General features: G+C 39.2%; 1 protein-coding gene across 2 annotated transcripts in view; it reads left to right on the forward strand.

The window, feature by feature from the left end:
• LOC101027277 (acid-sensing ion channel 1) overlaps positions 1 to 26,254 on the forward strand; it is a 134,641-nt gene that overhangs the window by 4,625 nt on the left and 103,762 nt on the right. The window contains exons 2-3 of one of the 2 annotated variants that reach the window (XM_018247597.2): positions 9,389 to 9,754; positions 23,526 to 23,721. In XM_018247597.2, the coding sequence (XP_018103086.1) occupies positions 9,396 to 9,754; positions 23,526 to 23,721 (555 nt within the window). In that variant the 5' untranslated portion in view covers positions 9,389 to 9,395. Of the gene's footprint in view, positions 1 to 9,388; positions 9,755 to 21,272; positions 21,421 to 23,525; positions 23,722 to 26,254 lie in introns of those variants that run through there. The other variant, XM_041582600.1, reaches the window with a different exon arrangement.

The following is a 26,254-nucleotide window of genomic DNA, read 5'->3' on the forward strand; positions in this document are numbered from 1 at the left end:
TAAACATTTTAGACAATGTATGTCCGTATTTAAACCTCAGCATGAAGCTGCCCTAGGTGATATGTGATTTCATTTTCATTTGTCAACACCGATGGCAATGACCCTACCAGAGAATCCAAGTACATATGCCCTACCCAACTAGAGAAGAAGATTGATAATGGCCTGATGTTACTGCCAGTGTGTTCCTGACTTGTGGTTCAAGTTTAGCACTTTGTCAGGGCCCCTGAGCTCATTGCAAGGTTACAGATACATAACTAGATTTCCAGTAATATCTAGGACAGCAAATAGGAATTCATACACAAGTCTCACCCTAACTGACCTTCAGGCTGAGCTTTCAGAATTATCTAGGAGAGAACTAGGACTGTCTCAAAAATCTCATCCTAGCTGTTTTTTAGGCTGAGATATGGTTCTATGCCAATACATTGCAGTTGGTCACTTTAGGGGGAACTAAGTCTCCCTTGACTTTCATTATACCGTAGTCCTTACACATTACCTTTCTCCTGCCCAACTTCATCTGCACACTAATGTCTGAGATGACACTGAAAGTAGACACATTAAACCAGTGGTTTCACTCCCCTTTGATGTCCAGCCTGGTTCAAAGGCGGCCCCCACTGGCTCATAACTTGGTCACAGATAAGTGCCCTAGGGGGCACAAAACGCATAGGGCCAATGGAAATACTGTTCTCTACAATAAATATTAAACTTTTAACTTTATTTTTGGCGGCCCTTGTCAAGTCTTTCTGAGTGCCCAATACCTCTCCTTTTGTACTTCCTTCATTCAGTCTCAGTTCCAAGAAGTTCTGGGACAGCAAATGTGTTTTCACCTCAGATATCACCCTTCTTCACCTTCAAGAAAGCAAATAGGCATTTTCTTCATATCTCACCTTAAATTGCCTTCCGGTTGAGTGCCCCCTGACTTCTTCAAGCTCCCATGGTTCCCAGCCCCACAGATTGGGAAGACTACTTTAGGGCTATGGCAGACACCCTGCGATACAGCGGGTGACATAGCTCCAAAAAATGCTTTCTTACCAGCAATTAAATTGCCGGTAGTAAAACATACACAGTACTTCATTTTCCTTGCGAGGTAACTTCAGGCGATTTCAGAAAACAAAACTCTGTATGTTTTCCCACCTGCAATTCACATTATTGCCGGTGTGAAAGCATTTATAGGAGACTAGTCCGCAGAAAAGGAGATTAATCATGAGGACGACTCATGTCCTCATTTACCAGTACCCTTAAAATCGTTTGTTGACTGGGAAGGAAAAAACGCAAGTGCAGCTAAATCAGCTATGAACAAATCATTATTGCTGTACAATACAGTTTGTTAGACATGGCTGCTGGACTGATCAGTTTAGCACATGGCATACAGAAACAAGAACTTTGAATAAAGACATTTTTGAACCATTTTTAACCTGTGTTTTGGGCGTCAATTATTGGTATTGTGTTTGGTTCATTTGGACCAGATTCCTGTCTATTCAGAGTCAGTTGTTAAGTGTGCATGTGACTACTAATTTATATCGGTTGCGTCTTGCAGTCTGTGCATTGAAACTAGCATGGTAAGCAGACTGTCTCTAGCACTATTAATCTCACACTGGTTAAGAAGCATATTCTCTCCATGTTGCGAGATCAACACAGTGACTACAGCAAAATTTTGAACCAGTGTTCATGTGCAGCAACACACAAAGCTGATATCTTCTATACCTTTCATTAATCATTTCCATTGCCTTCTCTAAGTTTAGATACATGAAGAGGTACTGAATATAAAATATTTTCATGTAAAGCTAAATTGGTCGTCCATGTTAAACATTAAATCTGTTTTTTGGAAGTAAAAGTAGTGCTCTGGAATTGTTTCCTTATTGCAACTGCTGAAGCTGCCAAATGATTGCTACAGTAAACAGTGCAGTAGAAACGAACCTGCTGCCAGTGACATTGTGTTATTTCAGGAATGGATGCAACAAATCCACTATTTTGGATTCGGCCAAACCCCCCAATCCTTAGCGAAAGATACGGCCAAATACCGAAGCGAATCCGAATCCTAATTTGAATATGCAAATTAGGGGGAGGTGGAAAAATTTTACTTCCTTATTTTGTGACAAAAAGTCTCGCTATTTCCCTCCCTGCCACTAATTTGCATATGCAAATTAGGATTCGGATTCAGTTTGGCCTGGCAGAAGGATTTGACTGAATCTGAATCCTCCTAAAAAAGGCCGAATCCCGAACCAAATCCTCTATTCGGTGCATCCTTATTTCAAGTAACCGTGATCAGTAATATAGAGAATTAGACTCCTGGGCTCCATACAGGAGACTTGCAGACATTAGTCCAGCTAGATAAAACATCGCATCTAGGGACTACATTAATCTTGTTGGCCCCAAGCTTTCAAAAAAAACTGCCTAAAACACATTGTATTGGTTCTACTAACAGCATGTGCTTGCACTCATCTCTGCAGTGGTTACTTTAAGACCCCTTATGACATCACTAGTTTTGCTTCATAGAAGCAGACTGCAAACTGATGGTGTCACTGTTGGCTTTTGTTTAGTTGGCCTTTGTTATCTCTTTCATCCGGCTGCTCAAACCTTTTTTTCCCTGTGAGCCACATTCAATTGTAAAAGGATTTGGGAGCAACAAAAGCATGCAAATTATCTTTGGAATGCCAAATAAAGGCTGTGATTGGCCATTTGATGAACTGGCAGTCTAAAGGAGGCTATGTTTGGCAGTACCTGTGGTTTTTATGCAACCAAGGAATTAAAAAATAGACACCTGCTTATAAGCTCACAAGCCACTGGTTGGAGATCACTAATGGCACTTTTATATGAGTTCTACCCTAGTTTGACATCCTGCTCTCTAGGGAAAAAAGGAGATGAGGCAGTACCAGTTCAGATACCAGTCTCATGAATCCAGCATGCTGCTGGTTCCAGAAAAAAATAGCCAATCCCTGGGCAATATCTCTCTGGCAAAACTGGAAAAAAGAACTGTTTTTCTAAGCAAGTACTTGTATTTAGACAGGAATTGCAAAACAATTGCCCAGTGCCAACCATGGGTGGCAGTAGAGGGTGGTTATGGGCACTGTGATGCCATGATTTCAGAGGGAAAAAAAAATATTGCCGTTCAAACATCAATACGAAAACGCGATTGCTCTAGGGATGCTGATGCTATTAGCATCTTAAAGACAAGGAAAACGACCTAGTGATGAGTTTTCAATTGTAGCTGAGTGTATATGGGATATTTACATGTGCTGGGAATATGTAAATCTGCAATTGCTGGCTGGATGTGTATGGCATGTTTATTAGCCAATGCCACTCTTGTATTGCTGTGACTATTTCATTTCTATGTACCAGGCATTGTGAGTACATGGTTTTAAAAAGGTTTCTCTGTAACTGTCTGAATGTGTAGAGTAACAGTAGAGGTATAGGGATGTCTCTCTAATTGGCCACCAGCCATGTGTGTTACAGCCTATCATCACTTATCCCTTTCTGAAATTCCATCTGAACACAATTATATAAATAATGAAGTTTCTGTTTTTCTGTCTGCTATTGAATTTGTAAAATAATAATAATAATAATTTGGCTGATACATTAGATAGCTTTAAGAAGGGGTTGGATGGTGTTTAGCAAGTGAGGGAATACAGGGTTATGGGAAATAGCTCATAGTACAAGTTGATCCAGGGACTGGTCTGACTACCATCTTGGAGTCAGGAAGGATTTTTTTCCCCTTAAATTGGAAAGACTTCAGATGGGTTTTTTTTTTGTCTTCCTCTAGATCAACTCGCAGTTAGGCAGGTTTTACTGTATGTAGACTTAAAAGTTTGTACTTGATGGATGTGTGTCTTTCAATTTAAGGGGGTTGTTCGCTTTCCAAAGACTTTTTTAAGTTCAGTTGTTGTCAGATTGTTCACCACAAATAAAGTCTTTTTTCATTTACTTTCCATTATTTTCTACCATTTTTACCAAATCTAAGTTTAACGTTTAATGTTCGTGTCTCTGGTGTTTGAGTCTGGCAGATCAGTCATTTCAGGTGCAGACGCTAAACTGTCTCCATCTCTTGAGTATTAGCAACCATTGTATCAATTCTAACAGCTTTTTAATAAAACTCAGGGATTTTGCTCAGCAGGCCCAATATAAGAAACGTATCAACAGTTTACAGGGTCAGAGACCCCCCCTCACAGAGCTGCTTTAGTAGGTGAAAAATGACACTTTGACACTATTAGAAAAACAGTCACACATAGAAAATAGAAAGTAATTGGAAAAAGTCTTTATTTCTGGTGAATTATCTGAAACCAACTGAACTGAAAAGGTGAAAAACCACTTTAACTTGCTATGTCACTATCTTCTAGGGATGCACCGAATACAGGATTTGGTTCGGGATTCGGCCAGGATTCGGCCATTTTCAGCAGGAATTGCATATTCAAATTAGGGGCAGAGAGGGAAACCACGTAAAGTAAAAAATGTTTTCACCTTCCCACCATTAATTTGCATTTGCAAATTAGGATTCAGATTCAGTTTGGTAGTTGGCCAAATCTTTCTCGAATGAATCAGGGGTTTCGGCCTATGTGTATTCCTACTAGCTTCCCATAGCATATTATGGTGCGAAAAAGTATTCCAGATACTAATTAATTGAAAAAAAGGCCCAAATTGGGATTCAAAATAGACCCTGGCATTTCAGGAGCACAGAAGTCCAAACAACCCCCTACTATTCACTAAATAATGACTGTTTATTATGGCATCACAGCACCCCGCTGGCAAAAATCTACTAGTCTTGCTAGTCTGGGCCTGATTGGAAGTGATTTGATTATGTATAATGTATTAGGTGTTATACAGCTTCATAATGACCATGAACTTGGTTTAAATGTGAAAGAGAATCTTTCAACTATGTTCACATGTTTGATACTATCTGCATACTGCATTCTGATTGTGCTGCCATACTGGTCATATATTGTTTTTTACATGCAATCATTTATGTTGTTCGTTAACAGTCTCACATTAACTACGGTAGTTTTTGTTTTTTTACTTGATTTAGTGTAGAGCCATTTTGCGGCATGTTACTTTAATAGTGCAACAGGTTTACTCACAACTGAGGTCACTAATGTTTAATCAGACATTGGACCCTGATATTGAAGTGACTTTTGCATTCGAGCTCAGTGTGGGATATACAGGTATGGGATCCGTTAACCGGACAGCCATTATACAGAAAGCTCCAAATTATGGAAAGGCTGTCTTCCGCATTTTATCCAAATAATGCAAATTTTTTAAAATGATTTCCTTTTCCTCTGTAATGATAAAACAGTACCTTGTACTTGATCCAAACTAAGATATAGTTAATCCATACCTATTGGGTTTATTTAATGTTTACATGATTTTCTAGTAGGTATGAAGGTCCAAATTATGGATTATTATTATCTGTTATCCAGAAAACCCCAGGTTCTGAGGATTTTTGAAAACAGCTCCTGTACCTGTATATATTTCCATCATTATTTGTTTAGTCTAGGGTGTGAAGTTAATTTTGAAATACAGTATCCTTCAGATTACATTAAATGGGATCAATCTTTTATTAAAGATCAAGGAATTAATCATCGAAAGGCCCCTTTCCTTTGTGAGTAAGTGACTGCTGAAAGTGCTTTTTTTACTTTACATTTCCTTACTATCAATTACTGAAGGCGGAATCGTTGAAGAAGTTCCTTTTTCCCTACGACATAAAACCTTCTCTTTCCTGCATGAGTTTAACATCTGCAGTGCACTCCTGTGCTTTAACACCCTGGAGGTAGTCATAAACTGACTCAGGCTTATCCCAAAGCTAATGTGAGACTCCTATCTGAAGTAACTGGGTTTTCAATGTAAAGCAATTTGCAACAACATAAAACGTAAAACTTACTTGAAAGTAAAGGTTACAATTCTGCTTATCTTTGGTTAAACAAAGACTTATCACCTGCCCTCTGTTATATATTATTGCTTCTTTTTTCATTGATGCTCATGTCCTCTAGTAACTGTTGCAGAACTGTTAATCAACCTTTTGGAGTATGAGTCAGAATGCAACTTGGCTAATGATTTGCTCAGTTCTGCATTATTTGATAAACTGGTATAATTTCTAAAAACTGTTATAAATATGTGGAGTTTCATCTATCTCGAAAAGATTGATTTGTCTTAAGATTTTTTTGGAACCTGTTAATGGAAGGTTGTTTTCAATCTGGCAATGCAGCTTGTTTATGCTTGTTATGGCGATCAAATGACTGCCTTGTAGTGGACTTATTTAAGCACGTGCAGATGCAGAGGCTGCAAAATCAATAACAAACTCATCTGTAAAGGAGGTTATGCTTAAGGCAGTGCAGACACAGTTGCAAGCTAAGATGCAGGCAGAAATAGCAGAAATGCAGGCAGAACAATCTTACAAACAGGCACACATTCAAGCAGAACATTGTAAACTGGTTGGATCAGAAATTCTGAAGAAGGTAAGGGAAGATGCTGCAGCTTTGGCAAGGCTGCAAGTATATAAGACAGATGTAGAAGGGTGAGACTCGGTGGAGCTGCAAAGCATTGCAGCTTCATGTGCCCCAGAGGATCCAGTGAAGCGTACTAGTGACTATAAAGTGGGTCTGAGACATAGAGAGCAAAGTGCATCAAAAAATCATGAGTTTACAAAAAAATGTTCAGGTGCAGTTTCAGCAAAAAGTAGACATTTTGTCCAGCAACAAAGACCAGATTACTACAAGTATGGATACACATGGTTGCACTCAAGCTTTTATCCTGGCACAAACCCTTCTAAGTACTATGGCTGCTTTGCAGCTGCAACAACTGCGAACATTGCTCATTAAACCTCCTTCAGTACTGTATGCCTTTGCATCTTCATATATTCCTGCAACCTCCAGTTTTACAATGCCAAACATCAGGCCAAACCAATCTCGTTAGACCATTAAGATGTAAAGGTCAGATATGTCTGACTGCCAAGTACATGATCCACCGCAAGCTTACAAGCACTGGGCTCAAAGACGTTGGTGATTGTCCTGAAAATGACAGGGCATGGAGATATACATTCAAAACAACAATTGAAGACTTAGGCAACCCCATAAATGAAAAACATGATCTGGATAAAATGGTCATGTTTTGAGTCTTCTAAATGTGAGCCTCTGTATTAAAGGAATAGTAGCACCAAAAAATGACTTTTTTTAAAGTAAGTAATAAAAATATAATGTAATGTTGCCCTGCAACACTACTATAGTTCATATAAACATCTGTCTCTATAGTAGGTTTACCCTCATTAGCCGCACTTTTTGTATAGCCAGACTATGTGTTTCCCTGGAAGCTCCGTCACTGGCCTCCTCTTATAAATCACAGTTTTGTCGAAGTATGGGAATCACACGCTGTATGTGATTCCCATACTTCGACAAAACAGTTCATATAAACATGCTGTGTAGCTATGGCAGAAATGTTTAAAAAGGCTATATGACACAGGTTAAATAGTGGATAACAGATAACTCCATTATGTTCTACAGAGCTTATCTGCTGTGTAACCTGAGCCTTTTCTCCTTTGAATGGCTGCCCCTATTGCTGCACAAATATGGCAGCTCCCTCATAGAGGAACATAGGGGATCAGATAGGTAATGTAAACGCATAGGGAAAATACTTTTATGGCAAAATTATAAATAGTATGCAAAGACATTGTTATGATAGAAGTAAAAAAAAAGTTTAATCTCTGGTGTCTCTATCTCTTTAACAACAAAACAATTAAGCATCACAGTCTGACTTGGATGGAGCATAAGAACCATCATTTCACAAGGCAGCAAGTCATGCTACAATCGCAACAGTATCAGAATGAATGTCCAAGTGGGCTAATTACAAGGTAATTCCCGGTGGTCATCAACGGATGAATACAAATTCTAAGGCAGTGTAGCAAAGACTTTTACCAGAACTATTTGATAACTAATACTATTATTACCTAACAAGGACATTTTGAAGTTTCATATTTCCTGATGGTAATACCAGACTAGATAAGGCATACAATTCAATGATTTATTGCCATTTTGTGTTATATTATTCTAGTAGTGCTAAGCACACTCCTAAAGCTACAGTTAGACCAGGCTGTTTCTCACCCTGCGGATAAACATAGGCCAACAGATGACCACTCACCTCTGAGTAGGCATTTCGGAGCCAAAATCGGCTTCATGCCCAGGAGGTCAAGAAACAGCTTGGTCTGACTGTAGCCTAACTATGCCTTATTTTTCATTTTTTGGAAAAATATCTCCACAGCTGTGCAGAGAAAGAATGGCTTCAGATTCAGCTTGATGAATACTACAGATTCAGCCGCAAAAATACTGAATTTGATAGACATGTAGATAAATAGTAGCTTGCAGAGACTTCCAGCAGACGAACAAACAAAACAAAATGATATATGAAATATCAATGGCATGAGTATTGGGTTCTTCACAACATAATATGTTGGATGTGGCTGCTTGACGGATCAGTCCGTCGCATGACATATGACTAGAGGACATTTATCAGGCTGTTCTTTAATGGGCAGGAACACATTAAGTTAATTTGTCTTGAAAAAAAATGGCATGTTTTTTATTACTTGTTTCTATTACAATATGGTTAAAAATAAAAAGAGAAATGTGAGGCTGTAAAGGGAAATATTTTATGTATTAACCAATATATCAATATATTCTTTGTCTGCGAAGTAAAAGTAGTGATTTGCAATGGTTTCCATGGTGCAACCTTTGGAGCTGCCAAATAGCTGCTATAATAATTGGAAACTCACCTGCTGCCAGTGACTGTAATTTAAACGTTTGGCCCGTGCCCATGCTCTCTTCTATAAAAAAAAATTCTACCCACCCTAGGGGTTGTCTTTGGGGAGGGCAACAATAATATTTTTCTTCTGCTCCCTACTTGGTACATATCCAGTTCACTCCGATTGCCAAACATTACTGTACAGTGTATGTGCCCAAACCAGACCTGCACATAGAGCACATGGGAGCAGATGAAAATGGTGCTGTTGTGATCTCCAGAGAAGTACCCCAAGGCCATGGCAGTCTAAAATTGGTTCCCCCGGTGTTTTTTTCCTTTAAATTATTTTATTGTAAACAATAAGTGCTTATTTGTCCTCTGAGTAGTTGCTGAGAAGAACAAGGGTGTGCCGTGTCTGAGAGATTATTACTTTTTGCTTGGAGATGCTAGCTACATGATGCTATTTCTGATGATGATTTAACCAGGCTGAGCAGTGTTGCACCCACATGTGAAGGAAAACAAATGGCTCTCTGTGCATAATAATCTATGCTAATGTGAGTTACTGAATATTTCTGTAAAATAAAGTAGAAGTTATCCCTACTTCCCCATCTACCATGCTGATGCTAAATCTGTAACCATGAATTTATTGGCTAATGAACATGACTATGTGTCTTTGCAGAGCCCTGATGGATGTGAAAGAAGCAGAAGAGCTGAGCAGCCCCCAGCCATTGGCAATTCAAGCTTTTGCAAGTGGATCCACACTACATGGCCTTGCTCACATCTTCACATATGAGCGCTTCTCCTGTCGAAGGCTTATCTGGATACTGTGCTTCCTGGGCTCCTTATCTCTCCTGCTATTCGTCTGCACAGAGAGGATCATCTATTACTTTGAGTACCCACACGTCACCAAACTGGATGAGATTTCTACTCCTAAAATGATCTTCCCAGCGGTGACCTTCTGTAACCTCAATGAATTCCGCTTCAGCCGTGTGACGAAAAATGACCTGTATCACGCAGGGGAGCTGCTCAGCCTGCTCAACAACAGGTAGGACTTGCAACAATGGGCTTCCTATTTGCCTCCTAGCAAGCAAACTAGGTGTGATATTTCCCAGAATTAAAGCTGTTAGTTTCTCCCACATCTACAACTGGAGATATATGTACTTGCCATGAGGGACTCAACTGTAATGTGATATAAGACTGGAGATGTGAAAAAGTGGCATTAAAGGGCAGAGCCGCCATCAGAAATCGCAGGGCCCCATACGAAAAAATTTCCTGGGTTGCGCCCAACACAAGCCCCTTCTACAGGTCCACCCCCCACCACACACTAAAAAAAAAAAAACCATTGGTGGCTACGGTTTCCACATGTTAATAAAAAAATATTGGTGGTCAGGCCCCCCCATTGAAAAAAACATTGGTGGACAGGGCCCCCCCCCATTAAAAAAAACATTTCTGGTCAGGACCCCCCATTAAAAAATATTGGTGGCTAGGACCCCACATGGGGGAAAAAATAGGTGGCCAGCCCCCCCACATTATAAGAAAATTGGTGGCCAGGGCCCCCCTTAAACGTCCTTGTAGAAAAACTTGCCCCCCCAGAAGTTTAAAAAACATTTGGTTCTCAGGGCCCCACCACACAACAGGGACCACAAAGGGTTACCTTTAGTGGGGCCCAGCCATGTTACACTTACTTCATTAGTTTGGCCCACCTGCTGTCAGTGAGCTGCCAACTACAGAAGGGAGGAGGGGAGCACAGATGGCTGCATCTTCCAGTGACAGCATTTTCTTCCCTTATTGGTCACAGAATTTCAAGTCCTGGTAAAGCTGCATGGTGATTGGATGAGCTGGAGGTGAAGTTCAGACCGAAGCCTTCCAATCCCTGAGCAGCTCAACCGGGACTTAAACTCAGTGACCAATTAGGGGAAGTAATGGACAGAAGATACCTCCCCTTGTGCTCCCACCCTGCCTTCCCGAAGTCAGCAGCTCTCAGAAAGCAGGGGGGCCGGCTAATCAAGAAAGTGCGATGTGGCCGGACCCCCCTTACCCTCAGGCCCCCTACAACTCTCCCCCCTGTCCCCCCCCTGATGGCTGCCCTGTTAAAGGGTCATGTAACCATCCTTAGATTACATAGTAGTTTGTAGTTCATTTTTTTTTTATTATAAAGGGAAAAGTGGACCCTGATTGTTTGGGTGCTCTAGTTATTTGGTTTAATTAAACAGAAAAGAAACACTGGCTCTTACTAATCAAAACACTAAGCTTTTCGTGGTACAGAGGTACTTTTTTTAACTGCATGCAGAGAGAATGCAGTCAAGTGCACAGTTTTGGCACCTGCACTCACTTAAAATCCTCACCTTCATCATCAGGAGGAGAGAGGAGCGGGTGTTATGGCCAAATAGGGAATTTAGGGAAATATAGGGTTATAGGGGTCGGCCACATAGAGTATATGCACTTAAGGTAGCATTTATAGGTTGCCAAACAAGTGGATCTGGGCTCGATTTTGCCACTCACATGCTGGGCAAATGGTAGTCCAACGATTGGATCATCCGGTGGTGCCTACGGAGACCTGTCAAGTTAGACCTTATCAATGAGCCAGTGAAATCCACATCCTTTGGGATTTTAAAAACTGCCCTATTGATATCTGTCTGATTTTCAACCATATATCTGTTGGAAAGGCCTGTACAGAGGCCAATAAATTGCTGATATGGTCCTGGACTCCTGGAGGATCACGTTGGCAGCTTTTATCAGCTTGTATATGGTCACCTTCAGCAGATCATATTTCCTGTCCGTACAGAACATCTGTGATCCAGTAGGATTGGTTCCAACCCATAAATATATAGTCAGCTTGTTAAGGATACAAGCCAAACTGACCTGCCAAGTGTGTGCAAGCATGAAAAACATTATTGGCAGAGCAAGGCTGTGAATTTAAACAAGGCCAGCTCACAGTTTTGCCATTGGTTAAGTCTGAATGCATTATTAATAGGGTATTAAGAACAACACAAGCCAGCAGCCCTGGTCACTCAAAATGTAAATGTCTCCAGTCCAATTACAAAACAACAAAAAAACAACATATGAGAAAAAGGGGTTGTCTATTTCTCCCTCAAAGAAAGACATCAGCCAAGGTAAATATATCTGAATAATTCCTATAAGCAACAAAGCAGTTTGCAAGAGACATGGAATGAAAAGGAAAGGTGAGGCTTATGCCCCTTACCTGTAGGGCAAAGGGAGTCTGAGTTGGGTATGCCAAATGTACTTTTCTCTGCAGGTCCCTTCATAATGTTCAAGCATTTGTAGTTTTAAAGGGGATTACCTCATGCCATTCCAGGCGCATTCCAATTTGCTGCTAATGATGTACAAGTTGGTATAGCAAGCAGTTTTTATGTTTTTGCTGATAAGTGAATATTAGGTTCAGTGCTGAACTCAACAGGGTGGTTTTTCCCTAGAGACGGAATTAAATTGGGGGAACAGGTTGAAAAATACATTTCTTGCAAGGATTATACATCCGAGGTGCAGAAAGGAGCATGTTGCATATTCATTAACTGAGATTTAATTAGTGTTCTGTCTGTGAGGGAAAGATCTGGGTGGACTAAGAGATCAAAGATTTGCCAATGCTACAGGGTGTGTCCGTCAGCAAGAGTCTCAAATGTATACCTGTGTTTAAAGGCATGTAGATCCATAGAACTCAAGTGTTGTCCAGAACCTGTGCCTTCCTGGGAATCACTGACCTTAGGTTTAGTTACTTAATATATAAAGAGATTTGAATGTGTGTTCTGCCCTAAGTTTGATGTTAAATTTTAATTCCTTTCATTGTGCCAGTCTAAGTTACAATATTTATTTGTATGGCAGCATGAGTGATATTGTGTGTGTACAGTATGTAGGTCACATGGTAAAGATGAAGGAATGGAACGATTTGATTTGTAGTTCACTTACATGTGCAGCAGCTCCTTCCAACACTCGAAGGACCCTTACACATGGGCGTTTGTTCATGCATCCCCCTATGGTTACTCCTTCATGCGTTCCACCGCTGGGGACAGCAGATTCCACTTTGTGCAGCAGCTAACAGATAAGTTATTCATATTATAATTGCATTTAGTACAGGTATGGGATCTTTAATTTGAAATGTTTTGGACCTGGGGTTTTAGGGAAAAGCATCCTTTCTGTAATTTGAATCACCATAACTTAAGTGTTCTAAAAATAATTTAAACATTAAATAAACCCAACAGGATTGTTTTGCAGCCAATGTGGATTCATGTAGCTTAGTAAACATCAAGTACACGGTATTGTTGTATTATTACAGAGAAAGAGGAAATCATTTTTAAAAAATAGAATTATAGGCTCAAAGTGGGCCATATGGGTAATGGCCTTCCTGTAATTCAGAGCGGGATAACGGGTTTTCTGGATAAAGGAGCATTTAGATGTACTAAATGTAGTAAATATATTGGGTGACAGCTCCATGTAGGATTGCAACTCAGTCTTTATTTTATTGGCATAGCTGTTGAAATACATAATATCCTGCTTAGGGCCAAAAGTTATACACCCTTCCAATTACACCCTATATAAATACATAAAAATGTTTGGTTTACTAATATGGGTGCAAAATTGTACCAATACATTTACCCCTAGCAACCAATCAGATCTATTCTTTGGCTTCCAGAATTTTAGTAGACTGATTTAAACAAACAAAGGATAAATGCTCTGCTGCTATTGCACCTGTGTTAGTAAACCATCCAGAAAATGTATATACGCAAATGAAGATGAAGCCATTAAACCATGAACTAAAGCATGTGACATTTCTAGTTGTAGCTTTTCTCTTGCGTCCCAATTCACTAATCTGATCCAAGAAAGTAGTCAATAGATGGCTGATTGTACATGTGGATGCCCTCTTGTCTCTTTGTTGTTTGTGACTTAAAATTTCTGCCACAGCACAATAACTATTTATCTCTGCATTATGGATGAAAACTATTTGTCTCTGCTATCCATAGAACAGAATCACGACCTTTATTCTTCTTTTCATAAAGAGGTCTCCTGAGGTCATAAGGTGACCATACTCATTACAGTTTGCTAGTAGAAAATATATTATCCAGCAATGGGAGGTGGAGGGGCTTAGCAGAGGAGTCACAGAGATTCTAGGGGAATTCTGATTCAGGGAAACGAAAATTCTGTTTACTATTCGGTGTCCTAAGCAAGTGTATTTACCTCTTGCCATGTCAGGCAACAGAAGATTCTAATCCAGTGGTCTCCAACATTTTTTTACCTGTGAGCCACATTCAAGTGTAAAATGAGTTGGGGAGCAATGCAAACATGAAAAAGTTCCTGGGGGTGCCAAATGAGGACTGTGATTGTGATTTGGTAGTCCCTATGTGGACCGGGAGCCTTTTTTGAGGCCACTTGGAGCAACATCCAAGGGGTTGGTGAGCAAAATGTTGCTCACAAACCACTGGTAGGGTATCACTGTTCTAAGCTGGACAACTTGCAGCCAGTATCTACAGAGCATCAGGTTGCTAATCCTTACTATAGAGCAGGGGCTCCAAACAGTGCCGGGCCAGGCCGGCTGTGCACCCCAGACAACCCTGCAGGCCACTTCGTCCCCAGCTGTGGCTATGTGCAACAGAGGACACGCACTACCACCAGTGCACATGCGCAACTGAAAGCATGCACTAATGTGCGCTATAGAGGGCGAAACACTTGCCGGACTAGGGGTAGCTTGCAAATTAGGTACATGCCTGGCGCCCCCCAAGCTTTGTGCCAAAGGCACATGCCTCTTCTATCTACCCCTAGTTCTGGCCCTGGCTCCGAAACTGTAGGTACCCCCTAGGGGAGCTTGGAGCAGTGGCTTGGGGGGGGGCTCAGTCTGAAAGCCAGTTAGCATGATATTTGGGGATAATGCCTAATTGCTGTCATAAATACACTTTACAGCCCATCTTCAAGGACTGTTAGGGTGAACACATCTAATGTCTAAGATATTTTTGAAACTTGGCCTTATTAACACTGATGTTTTCAATATCTGTACCCTTGTTATTAGCTAAGAGGGGTCCTGAACAAATGTTAAGGGTGATGGCACATGGAACACTGGCTCTGCTGCTCTCAGCCTAAACCTCAAGGGGAACGTGAACTAAAAAAATCCAACAACCACTGCTGTACAGGATACATACTGACTAAGCAATACTATTTGCGGAAGTATTAGAATAGAAAGGGCATTTGGTCCCCTGCTTCACGGGGTTAATTTTGGGGTAGAGAACCTAGCTAAAACCTATTGGGGGCTTCTGAGGCTTGCAGTTCAGCAATAGCTGGAGGCTTACAGTAAGAAATTCTTTGATTTACATGTTTTTTCCATTGCTCAGATAGAGCCCACTCTTGCATTGCCAGGGGCCATCATTCTTCTTTAGCTCAATTCTTGATCGCTATACAGAAATAATATGTAACAGTGGACTCATTTAAACTGTACTGTAGGGGATTTGCTAAAGACTTAAAGGAAAACTATACCACCAAAATGAACACTTAAGCAACAGATAGTTTATATCATATTAAGTGGCATATTATAGAATCTTATCAAACTGGAATATATATTTAAGTAAATATTGCCCTTTTACATCTCTTGCCTTGAGCCACCATTTTGTGATGGTCTGTGTGCTGCCTCAGAGATCCAGAAATACTACAACTCTAACTGTAACAGGAAGAAGTGTTGAAGCAAAAGACACTATTCTGTCTGTTAATTGGCTCATGTGACCTAACATGTATAGTTTGTTTGTTTGTGTGCACAGTGAATCGTACGATCCCAGGGGCTGTCCTTATTTTTTAAAATGGTAATTTACTATTTATGATTACCCAATGGCACATACTACTAGAAAAGTATATTATTATGAAAATGATTTATTTTTTATTTACATGAAGCAGGGTTTTACATATGAGCTGTTTTATGCAATATCTTTTTATAGAGACCTACATTGTTTGGGGGGTATAGTTTTCCTTTAAATAGAAAACTAGTGCACTAGAATGCCTTTCATCTCAGAGAAAAAGAGGGCACAAATAAATAATTGAAAAAACCCCTTGCAAAGTCAGCTGCCTCCTGTACCAGTGCTTATCTCTACTTTTGATCATTGATACCCTACTTTATTTACGGTGTAGATGTTTACCGTCCCAGTTAGTGTTTATACATATGGGCATCTTTTAATTTGCCAACTGTGCTCATAGTTAATTATGTCCCTGCAGATAACTGCAGGAAGATATGGTTCAAATGTGTTATCTGTACCCAACAGAGTAAAGGGAAAAAACTGCCATATTTTTCTCTGGGGCAGATACTGTGTTTCTCTTGCCCTCTTCCTGGGGTTAATGTCCATCATTAATGATTTCAATATACTCGGCGCCAGATGTTCTGTTAGCAAATCCTTAAAGCTATTCACGCGGAAGCTAACATTTACTGTAATGCAGACGGCAGTATTTTAACACAGTTCGCATTTGCAAATCCTTGTTTGGAATGACTCCACTTTCGGCTTGCTGGGGATCCGGGATACCTGCAACTAAACTGTATTTCATTTTCAGACTGGAATGTGAAAGAATAGAAGGGGGAAGTTCAAAGACCACACAAATAAAAAACAAAGATCAGTTGTACATTATCTGAAAATATCACGAGCTACACCAGAATCATTTTAAAGGACATGGAAAGCCTACATTTCCCTACCATGTATACGTTGGGCACATTTCCCCCACCCAAATGGCATTATTTGTACTGTATACATCCCCTCCGTTTGCCAGCGCCATTAGATTTTCCTAAAACAAATAGCAGTTTTCACCCGGGGCCATTTTCCCTCTTACACATCATCAGTGCATTTATATCTGTAAAATTCATGCAATTAAAGAATGTAGGCTAACACAGGCAGAATTTACTATGATGACAAGTTCTCCTTGGATTGAGCACTGTAATGGTGACTCTGAGCTCAGGAGATGGGTTAGGATTTAAAAATAGTATCAGACAACTAGAGCAGAGTTTCTATGGGAACCAGCAATGCCATCTCTACATTGGCTGCTAGACTAGGGTGTGTTTATCTGAGCTGAGAAGAACTGAGCATGATCATGAGTCAACAGCCAAAGGAAATTCCTGAGTGAGAGGCAAAGTGGGTTAGAGGAACAGAAGGAATCCTAAGTGATTAAGGGGATGCTGAAGCCTTACTATTAACCTTTGAAAAACCAGAGTGGCAGTTATTTAGAGGTTTCAAAGATGCTCTCCTGTGATTACATTTTTGTGTAGGGGGTGCACACAACCTCTTAACTCTTTTTTTTGGGTGTGTTTTAGAATATGTGTGTTTTATAATATAGAAAATAAGTTTCCTATCTAATTATCTAGAAGACTAGGGCAGTCATCTGCATTCCCTACATTCCCATGACACACAATCTCTTCTCCTATTGCGTTGGAATGCTAGGCTTGCCTCCTTACTCCAGAGATTTCAACTAATGCTGTGTCGCCTTGACAACTTTTGTTCGTAGAGGAACCAAATTGGAGGGGGTGGACATATGATATTGAGGGGAAGGAGGTCAATGTGTAAAATAAATCAATTTAGGGGCAGGCTGAGTGATGGCGTGGTCATAATTGACAGATTTGATAAGTCCCTGCAGAGTTCTGAAACCTGGGCAGTCCATTTTGAACTGGACAGCCCAAGTGAAAACTGGTAACACTCCTACCTGCATGACCCAGTCCCAGACTTTATTCACACACAACTGAAACATACAGGCCCGGATTTGTGGAAAGGCCACCAAGGCCCGGGCCTAGGGCAGCAGGATTTTAGGGGGCGGCATGCTGCCCAACCACACCCACATTGTTCAGAAACACTAGGATGTGCAGGAGATACTATAGTTTTTAAAATTTCCTGTACTCCAATCCTCATTGCTCTGGTCCAGATGAAAATTTGAGCAAATAAAAGGGAGGGGACAGGGGTGACGAATGACAGCGAGCCTAGGGGTGCCCGCTTTTTAAATCCGGCCCTGTAAACATGAAACAAGGTTTCAAAACTGGCCAGAGTGGATTATTATCACCCTAATGACAAGGGATTAATTGACACCTCTGTTAGTCCCTTATCTTGAAGAGTGTCTAAAGTCCGCCACCCTATCACCCTGTTTATCGTCAAGGTGCTGACGATACAAACTAAGGCAACATATTCTCATATCATTCTTTTTAATGGTTTGCTTATTATCCCAATATCCTTTAGTCCACTTTAGTGTTGTTGGTATATTTACTAAAGGTTGAAAATCTGCAGTAATTTTACAACAAATTAAGATTCCCCTCAACATCAACACTAAAAGGAGAATACAACAAGTTGTGGAGAGTTAAATTCACAGTAGTGAACATTTTCTTTGCATTGGCATAAATCCATAACTTTTCTCCAGGTGAAATTTCTCAAGTGAATATTCTCTAATTTACTAAAAGCACAAAAACAAATTTTCGCCAGCAGAAATTTCTCCAGGTTCAGGCTGACAAACTACAATTTTATAGATAGAGCAGCCACTTTTAAATCTCATCTACATCACCCCCTCCAAGCTAATTCTCTGTAATTCATTTTTTCTCTAGAGAATTTTCCCCACAACAATTGTATGGGGAAAATATACTGGCAAATTTTCACAAAGAATTTTCACCAGGAGAAAATTCACCACATTGTACTTAAAAGTGCATTAAGAAAATCTAAATGATTTCATTGTAAATAGCTGTTCCACCCTTGAAGCCTGTGACGGCAGCAGTAGAAATGCTACACCACATTCCCTTTTTATCTTCAAATATCTCACTGCCCAATTAGATTGAAAGCAGTACACTTCTGGGGATTGTTTGCTGTTTTTTTCATGAATACTTCACGTTTATTGTAGTGCATTTAATATGTCTATTCAGCGCTTAGTCTCTTATCAGGATTATAAATTAATTATCGGAGTGCTGGTATCCTGGTGGATTTCCATGAGTAAAATATCACAAGTTAATCACAAGCTCTCTTTGTTCATTATTAACATGGATGTGTATTAAGAAATCTCTCCACATTCACCTGATATCACTATATCTCTATATCTATGCCTGCATGTATTCTCACTTCTTATTTATCCACATACTCTAGAAGACAGGGGCATTTAATAATTGCAGAGATGAATACAGTTATCGTTCATAGATGGGTGGAAAGTGGAAAAGGGACATGTTTTTTAAATATGTATTAAAATGGGGTATATGGGAGACGGCCTTCCCTTAATTCTGAGCATTCTCGATAATCGGTTTCTGAATAAAAGATCCAAGAGCTGTATTAGGTATCAACCCCACTTTTCTTTCATGTGATTTCCTTTATTAAGCAGTATCCAAAATATTTCTTTAGATGATCAACATGTATATCATTCAGTCAGTTTATAATAATAAGTTATTGTAGCCTTGATACGTTTCCTGTATATATTGGGAGTCATATTTATGCCCCTTGCTGGTATATTTTGTAAAATTCAATTTGGAAAAATTAAAGCTGCTCAATGAACTCATCACTGAGGACAGGAACCAACTGAGGACAGGAAACCAAAGGGGCTATTAAAAGGTGCAAGCTTTCTGTTTGGTCTAGTACCTCATATCGACCAGTAGTGATCTATGAATAGGTACAGGGATGAAGGCAATTGAATTCAGAAGGACCTGAACTCCATATTTAGAGAATAATAATTCTTTCATGATCATGCATTTATTATATGTTATTATTTATCATATCATGTATTTATCAAGAGCCCTAATGTTGGCCAAAACATTGGAAACACATATATGATCATTACAGAATTATGATTCACTAAATATAGAGTGTGAGTTGCTTTGAAGTGATGTATATCATCTATTGACCCAGCACCCGGCAAGAAAATAAAATTGTCTAAGTGCAGGTGCTTTGCAACATTTATATATATTTTATAAACAGTAGGGATCCAGCCAAAATCTCATTCTCCTATATACTGTAAAAAACATACAGTGTTTATGGTCGGTTCTGTAAGTGAGAAATCTTTTTACTATCTAAATATAATTGATAGGATAAACTGTAAAACGATCTTTAATGCCTTTATGGTACTAAGTTTATCCATTGGTTTCTCAGTTTTGCAGGGATCATTGCAGTTTGCGTCTTGATAATTGGTTCACATTGTGCAGTTTCCATGCCAACCGCAGTTTTTCCTTCTTTCCTATTCTGTTTCACTTGGAAATTAGATTTTTTTTTTCTGAAAGGTTCACTTACATCGCTGAGCCAGAGATGAATGCAGATTACATTATATGTATTTTGTTAACATCCTTGGGGAGCAAGTTTCTGTTATTCTAGGCAGTTTAATATTTCTGGAAAAAAACTCTCTTGGTGCATTGTTTCTTGTAAATCTCAGTTCTCTTTCTTGGTACATGTTTTATTCATCATCTCCTTTGTGTTCCCTAATAAAATAATTCATCTTATCCCATGCATTATGGTGTATACTCACCAGTACATTGTGAGAAACATAGCTATTACAACCAGATATCTAGGAGATAAAATAAAGCCTTTACTAAAACTCAAATGAATCAATTTTTTTTATTAAAACAAAATCAACCTAACTCCCATCCACAAATTTAATTCAATAATTCTTAAAAAACTTGACTTTATAGAATTGTTTCTGCAACAACTTGAATTTATCAGATTATCAAACAAAAGCCAGCGCAGATCACAATGTCAAGAAACAACTTCAGGGACATCTGCCATTGACTTCTACATGAGTGCGACAAGTTTGAGATGGAGTATTTTTGGATTTGGATTTTTAGCAGCTTTGGGGTATAATAAATCTCTATAAATTCCATCTTTTTTTCCTCTGAAAATTCTAGTTTTCCCCTTTAAAAACTCGACCAGAACAATTTGAGGTTTACTCAATATCTGTAGGCCCCCAAGTCCAAGTCTGCCTAATAAAGTCCTAAAATGTTATTCTAGCCTAAAGGTAAGTGTGTTAGAAGTTGATGAAGATTAATTTATAGGCATTGCGCAGATTGATAAAGAAAAAATGGCAGAATCAATACTCTGAACAACAGAAGACTGGCTTCCATAGAGAGGAAAAGAGGTTTATGTTAATCGGAGACAAACCATTACGAAGCGTTATTAACCAAAGAGGATTTTATCCATTAATTGATCCATTCATTTTCAGAGATAGCTATCCATTGTATATTCATGAGTGTTTCCAATCATGTTCATTATTTATGAAGGTACATCAAATGTTTTTTTTTAGATCACCCCAGAGAGAACTGGCTCATTTCCGATGCCTGTGGCAGAAATGGCTGAATGCCTCCATTGCCTCTGACCTTCCTCAGGCTTTGCCAGGGTTGCCAAGTGGTTGATGTTTTACATGGGCAGGCTGGTAAAATGATACTCAGTGCCTATGTACTTAATAGGAAAGAAAGGTACAAATTTCAGAAGGTATTGTGTATTTTTCTTGAAATGTCAACATCCATAGGCACTGGAGTGCTCCTTCTCTTTTTCTTTGAAAAACCTTCTTCTTATATTGTTCCCATATTCTATTTCCACAGCTTCCCCACCCAAAGTAAAACCACAGGAAGCAAAGCAATCACCTCACCAAATGACAGGCCTTGCTCTAAGTATAAAAAGAAAATTCTGGCTAATTATTAATTGCATATTTTTCTTTAGCAGGCAGCATGGTGGCACAATGTTTGGCACAAGGTTCCAAGATTCAGTTACAGCTAGGGCACTTTCTGCAAGGATTATGCAAGAGGTAAAAGCGTATAAATTAGTTTATAGATATCACAGTAAACTCAACACACAGAACCTTCAGCTAGGGGAGAAATCCATCGTCCATTATTGAATAAAAATGGGCTGGCACAAAATTGGACTTCAGTCAGAGAGTTGCTGCTTAAAAATTATTTATTGTACAAATATTACATCTGTCTAAAAGCCTTACACATTTCGTTTTCCGGGACTTAGCCTATGATTAAGTGCCCAAGAGCAGCACAAAATGCATAAGGCTTTTTGACAGATGTAATATTTGTACAATAAATATTTTTTAAGCAGCAAATCTCTGGCTGAGGTCCGGTTTTGTGCCAGACAACTGTCTACAATAAGTCTATTTGTTCTCCTCTTGTTTGCGTGGGTTTCTTCCACTTGGTTTGCCTGTTACATTGCATATAAACTTTATACATCATTTCACAGGTAGAAATGTAATCAGTGTTTACTCTGATTACAGTTATTATAGGCATGCAACTTTTGAGAGTCATCTGGTAACAGTGAGTGTGAAGTAAAACATATGGGAATTTAGTGCTCTACATTTTTAAACCATTAGGCAGTGGTGCAATGTGGGTGTTACCAGATTTCATACAGACAAAGACTAGAAATCTTGTACACATTTCAAAATGTTAAGGACATAAGCACATTAACACAAAGCTACTAAGAAAAATGCCCTCCCATTTAAAAAAACAAAAAACAAAAGCAGATTGTTTGTCCATACATTGCACTATAGTAAAGCTGACCTACTAAGTCAAAGATGATCAAAGGTCCTTAGCTCAAAAGGCTAAGGGTAGACATGTTGGCTATTAAAACCATGGAAGACATAATTTCACTTTCTGTTTACATCAGTGAAGTTCTTTGGACCTGGGTGGTACTCCATGGCAACCAATCAGATAATTGCTTTTACTATTCAACCTTCAGCTGGCTGAAAAAAAATCACTGATTGGTTGCTATCAGCCCCACAGTTGCAGTCCCAAAATTACTGAAGGGCTTCAAAATGAACTTTTCTAATTTAAAGGAGTATGAAAGCTACCGAAGCAGTTTATTGCCAATAGATTAGCCACAATTGTGCACGCTATTAAACTATATTTATTCTGCAGAATACTTTACCATCCACCATTTACCGCTCTCCGTTTGTTTAGGATAGCAGCTGCCATATTAGCTTGGCATGACATCACTTCCTGTCTGAGTCTCTCCCTGCTCACTCATAGCTCTGGGCTCAGATTACAGCATGGAGGGGGGAAAAGGGAGGGAGAGAGGAGCAATCTGAGCATGCTCAATCCTAGCCCTTGAAGTTTATGCTGAAACAGGAAGTCTAATACAGAAGCCCATGTGTACACAATAGAAGGAAATAAATGCTGGTTTTCTTTTGACAGAGGACTCAGAGCAGTGTTACTTTGAGGGTTTACTGGTGTATTTATATAGACCTTTCTGATAAAGCTTACTTAGTTTTAGCCTTTCTTTCTCCTTTAAGGGAGATGCCCACATTTACTTAATGTACACAGTGTGTTTTATAAAGACAAATGTTTTGTTGATCACATTCAGGAATGTAGGTTTTTTTTTACACAGTAGGTGAAGCTCTGCCTTGTAATTGATATCCTTCTACTAACTTTACAGAGGTGGTTGATGGACAACCAAATCCAGCAGTAGGTCATCCCTGTACAAGGAATCATAGGCAGGTTTTAGATGCTTTGACTAAAACCGTATGATATTTACATAAATGTGCCTTATTGTGCATGTGAAAACATTGCTCTGGCTGTTGATAGAGATGACTACCACTAACACCACTAGGAACATGCTAGGTGGTTGCCAATAGCAACTGAGTACTGGGCTATTAAGAAGACATGAAATTCTGGCTCATTTGCTGGGCCAGAAAAAACTCTTGATTTAAGCATTAAATTATTTGATGTACCCTTTCTTTCTATTGGTAAATGACCTATCTTCTTAGTGATTTTTTGATTATTTATTTATTATTTGATTTCTTTTGTTTGTGTGGCATTACCCTAGGCCCAATATCTCTATCTTCAGCTGTTAATTATATGTATTTCTATTATAACTAGCTCTCACACACACACACTCTCTCTATCCCAACCTTAGGTATGAACTCCCTGATTCACAGTTGGCTGATGAGAAAGTGATGGAAATACTACAGGATAAAGCCAACTTCCGCAATTTCAAGCCAAAGCCATTTAATATGCGCGAATTTTATGACCGAACAGGACACGACATTCGGGACATGCTTCTGAATTGCAAGTTTCGAGGAGAGGAATGCAGTGCTGATAACTTTGTTCCCGTGAGTAACCTATGGTTCTGCCCTATACTAATAGTAAACAGAAGGAGTTTTGGCTGAGTCCATTTATGCTCTATTCCATTTATTTACATTGGTGTTTTTCTGGTTTAATATTTTATGTGGCGTCACCTTCATTTTCACTTGTAAATTCAGCTGTAAATACAGTCAAATAACAGCATATCAATATATAAAACTGACGTGAGCTTATGAGCCCCATCTCTGGCTCTGGAGCTCCCAAAGGGACATTATATAACTATCTATTTCCACCATTCTCCATATATCGCCTTTATCCCACAAGCTAACTTGAGTGGATCAGGCTGGCGCCACAAACGGTTTATTTAGGTGTGACAATGTCAAATTTTTGCCAAGTCTGATCAGTCAGAAGCCCATGTGTACACAATAGAAGGAAAGAAATGCTGTGTTTCTTTTGACAGAGGACTCAGAGCAGCATTACTTTGAGGGTTTACTGGTATATTTATATAGACATTTCTGATAAAGCTTACTTAGTTTTAGCTTTTCCTTCTCCTTTAAGAGGCACAATTTTGCACACCTAGCATTTGTCAATAAATCTTTATGTCACACAGATATGTTCCTCAGATGACTGCGTTAATACAAAACATATGGTGTTTAGCAATTGTTCAGTATCGGGGAAACATTTGCTTCGTGGAAATATAGAATAACGGACAAAAAGCTTTGTAGCATCTGATGATTGTTAATTACTGAATGAGCCACCAGATGTTCTGATTGTTAATATTATCTTATTATGATTCCTGTTACCCAACAATTATTTTGCTCTTACATACAAAGCTATAGCTTTCTAGATGTTGAATCATCAGAAGCAAAAAGTTATTTAACAGATGGCTTTCTGACTGTAATGCTAAATATGAACTTTTAAAAGCCAAATAATAAAATGTTGCACAGATTATCCGAGATAATTAAAAAGAAATCAAAGCAATGAGCTGATATATACAGACCGTCTGTCAAGCATGACAACCCCTTGAATCTGAATCAGTCACTATAAATAAGGCATGTTGTTGTACAAAAAGAGAAAAAGTCTTTTAAAAATACTATTTATTGTTTTGCAGAAAATTTGTAGGTTCTCAGTAAGTAGAAATTTGTGAGAGAAATAACTTTTATCAACCGTGTATTTGAATGTGGACTGGACCGTCCTTATCCCTCATCACTCGTTATGGCTTACACCAAGATGGCAGCAGTAGAGTCCTGAATGGGACAAATTTTTGAGACCCGAACCACAACCCACATATTTACCCACTTGCATCCACTAACCTGCAACAGCCTTATCTGCCATACGATCTACAACCCACTGAACACCATTAAAAAGGAAGTGATGTTGCTGCAAACCAGAAGTGGCATCATAAAAAGAGGGCAGAGAAAGCATTTTGTAAAATTTTAAATGAAGTAAAATATAGACAATATAACATAAGATAAGAAATATAGATGAGACCCGCAACCTGCAGACCCTATACCTGCACCTGAAAATCCTACCCTCATCCCACAGGGTACCCGCATTTTTTGCGGGTAACCCGCTGGTACCCGTGAGTACCCGACCCGCTGCAGGACTCTAGGCAATGGTGCAATGCAAGCTGACTGGTGACAAAGCAATGGTAGAGAAGATGAAAGGATGGCTTCTGAAAATAAAAAGAGTTGTAAAGGCTGTAATGGGGAGTAAAAATTAAGATAGGCTGATAACTGTAAGATCCACCTTGGCAAAGTGAAGCACATATTCTGCCTTGTAGCTTTATAAATTAAACACAGATGCATTGCAACAATCTGGGCAAATTCTGACACATACAGAAACAGAGAGAACTCTCAAACTCAATGCATATACCAAGGCTGGAATCAAACCCAAGAGAACAGCACTGCAGGGCAACAGTTTTATAAACTATCTCAGGTAACATAAACAAAATCAGTGTAGTGTTTCAAGCAATAAAGTACTGGCTGTTTGGACCAAATTTTATTTATGCAGATTCCCCTGGGTGCCCCCCTGACTTGGATGGATTCTGTTCTCAAGCTAGCCTTGGTCACTTGGTTTTGAGGCAGAGCCCCATTTTGGCTCTAAGAGCAGTTCTTTGTTTTTCAGTGATGTGAAGAGATATCTCTATGTTCTCCCACCAGTAACTCCATTTTACTCCACTATGTTCTCATGTCATACATTCCCTAATTCTGTTTAGGGTTCTGACTCTTTGTGAGCTCAGAATTCAAAGAGCTTGTGACAAGTAAATGTATTCTTTTACCTAAAGTCAAGTGGTCTCCACTCTCCGGTTCCACAACAATGGTATCAGAGGCATTAGCAGTGTAAATACCCCTCAGAATGCCCAGTGCATGTGTGCCATGGACTGCATCTATTTTGCTTTCATTGTCTCTTTTATATGCTAACGAATTGCACATAAAAAGGCAACCAAAAATAACTTTGAGCTTTGGAATTCTGATTATTTTGTACCATAAACTGGCATGTGATTTCAGGATTAACTAAATTGTTTTGTCTCAGTAAAAACACAATAATAAGTATATCTTT

Source organism: Xenopus laevis, chromosome 2L (assembly GCF_017654675.1).
Source record: "Xenopus laevis strain J_2021 chromosome 2L, Xenopus_laevis_v10.1, whole genome shotgun sequence".
In the NCBI taxonomy this organism is placed as follows: domain Eukaryota; kingdom Metazoa; phylum Chordata; class Amphibia; order Anura; family Pipidae; genus Xenopus; species Xenopus laevis.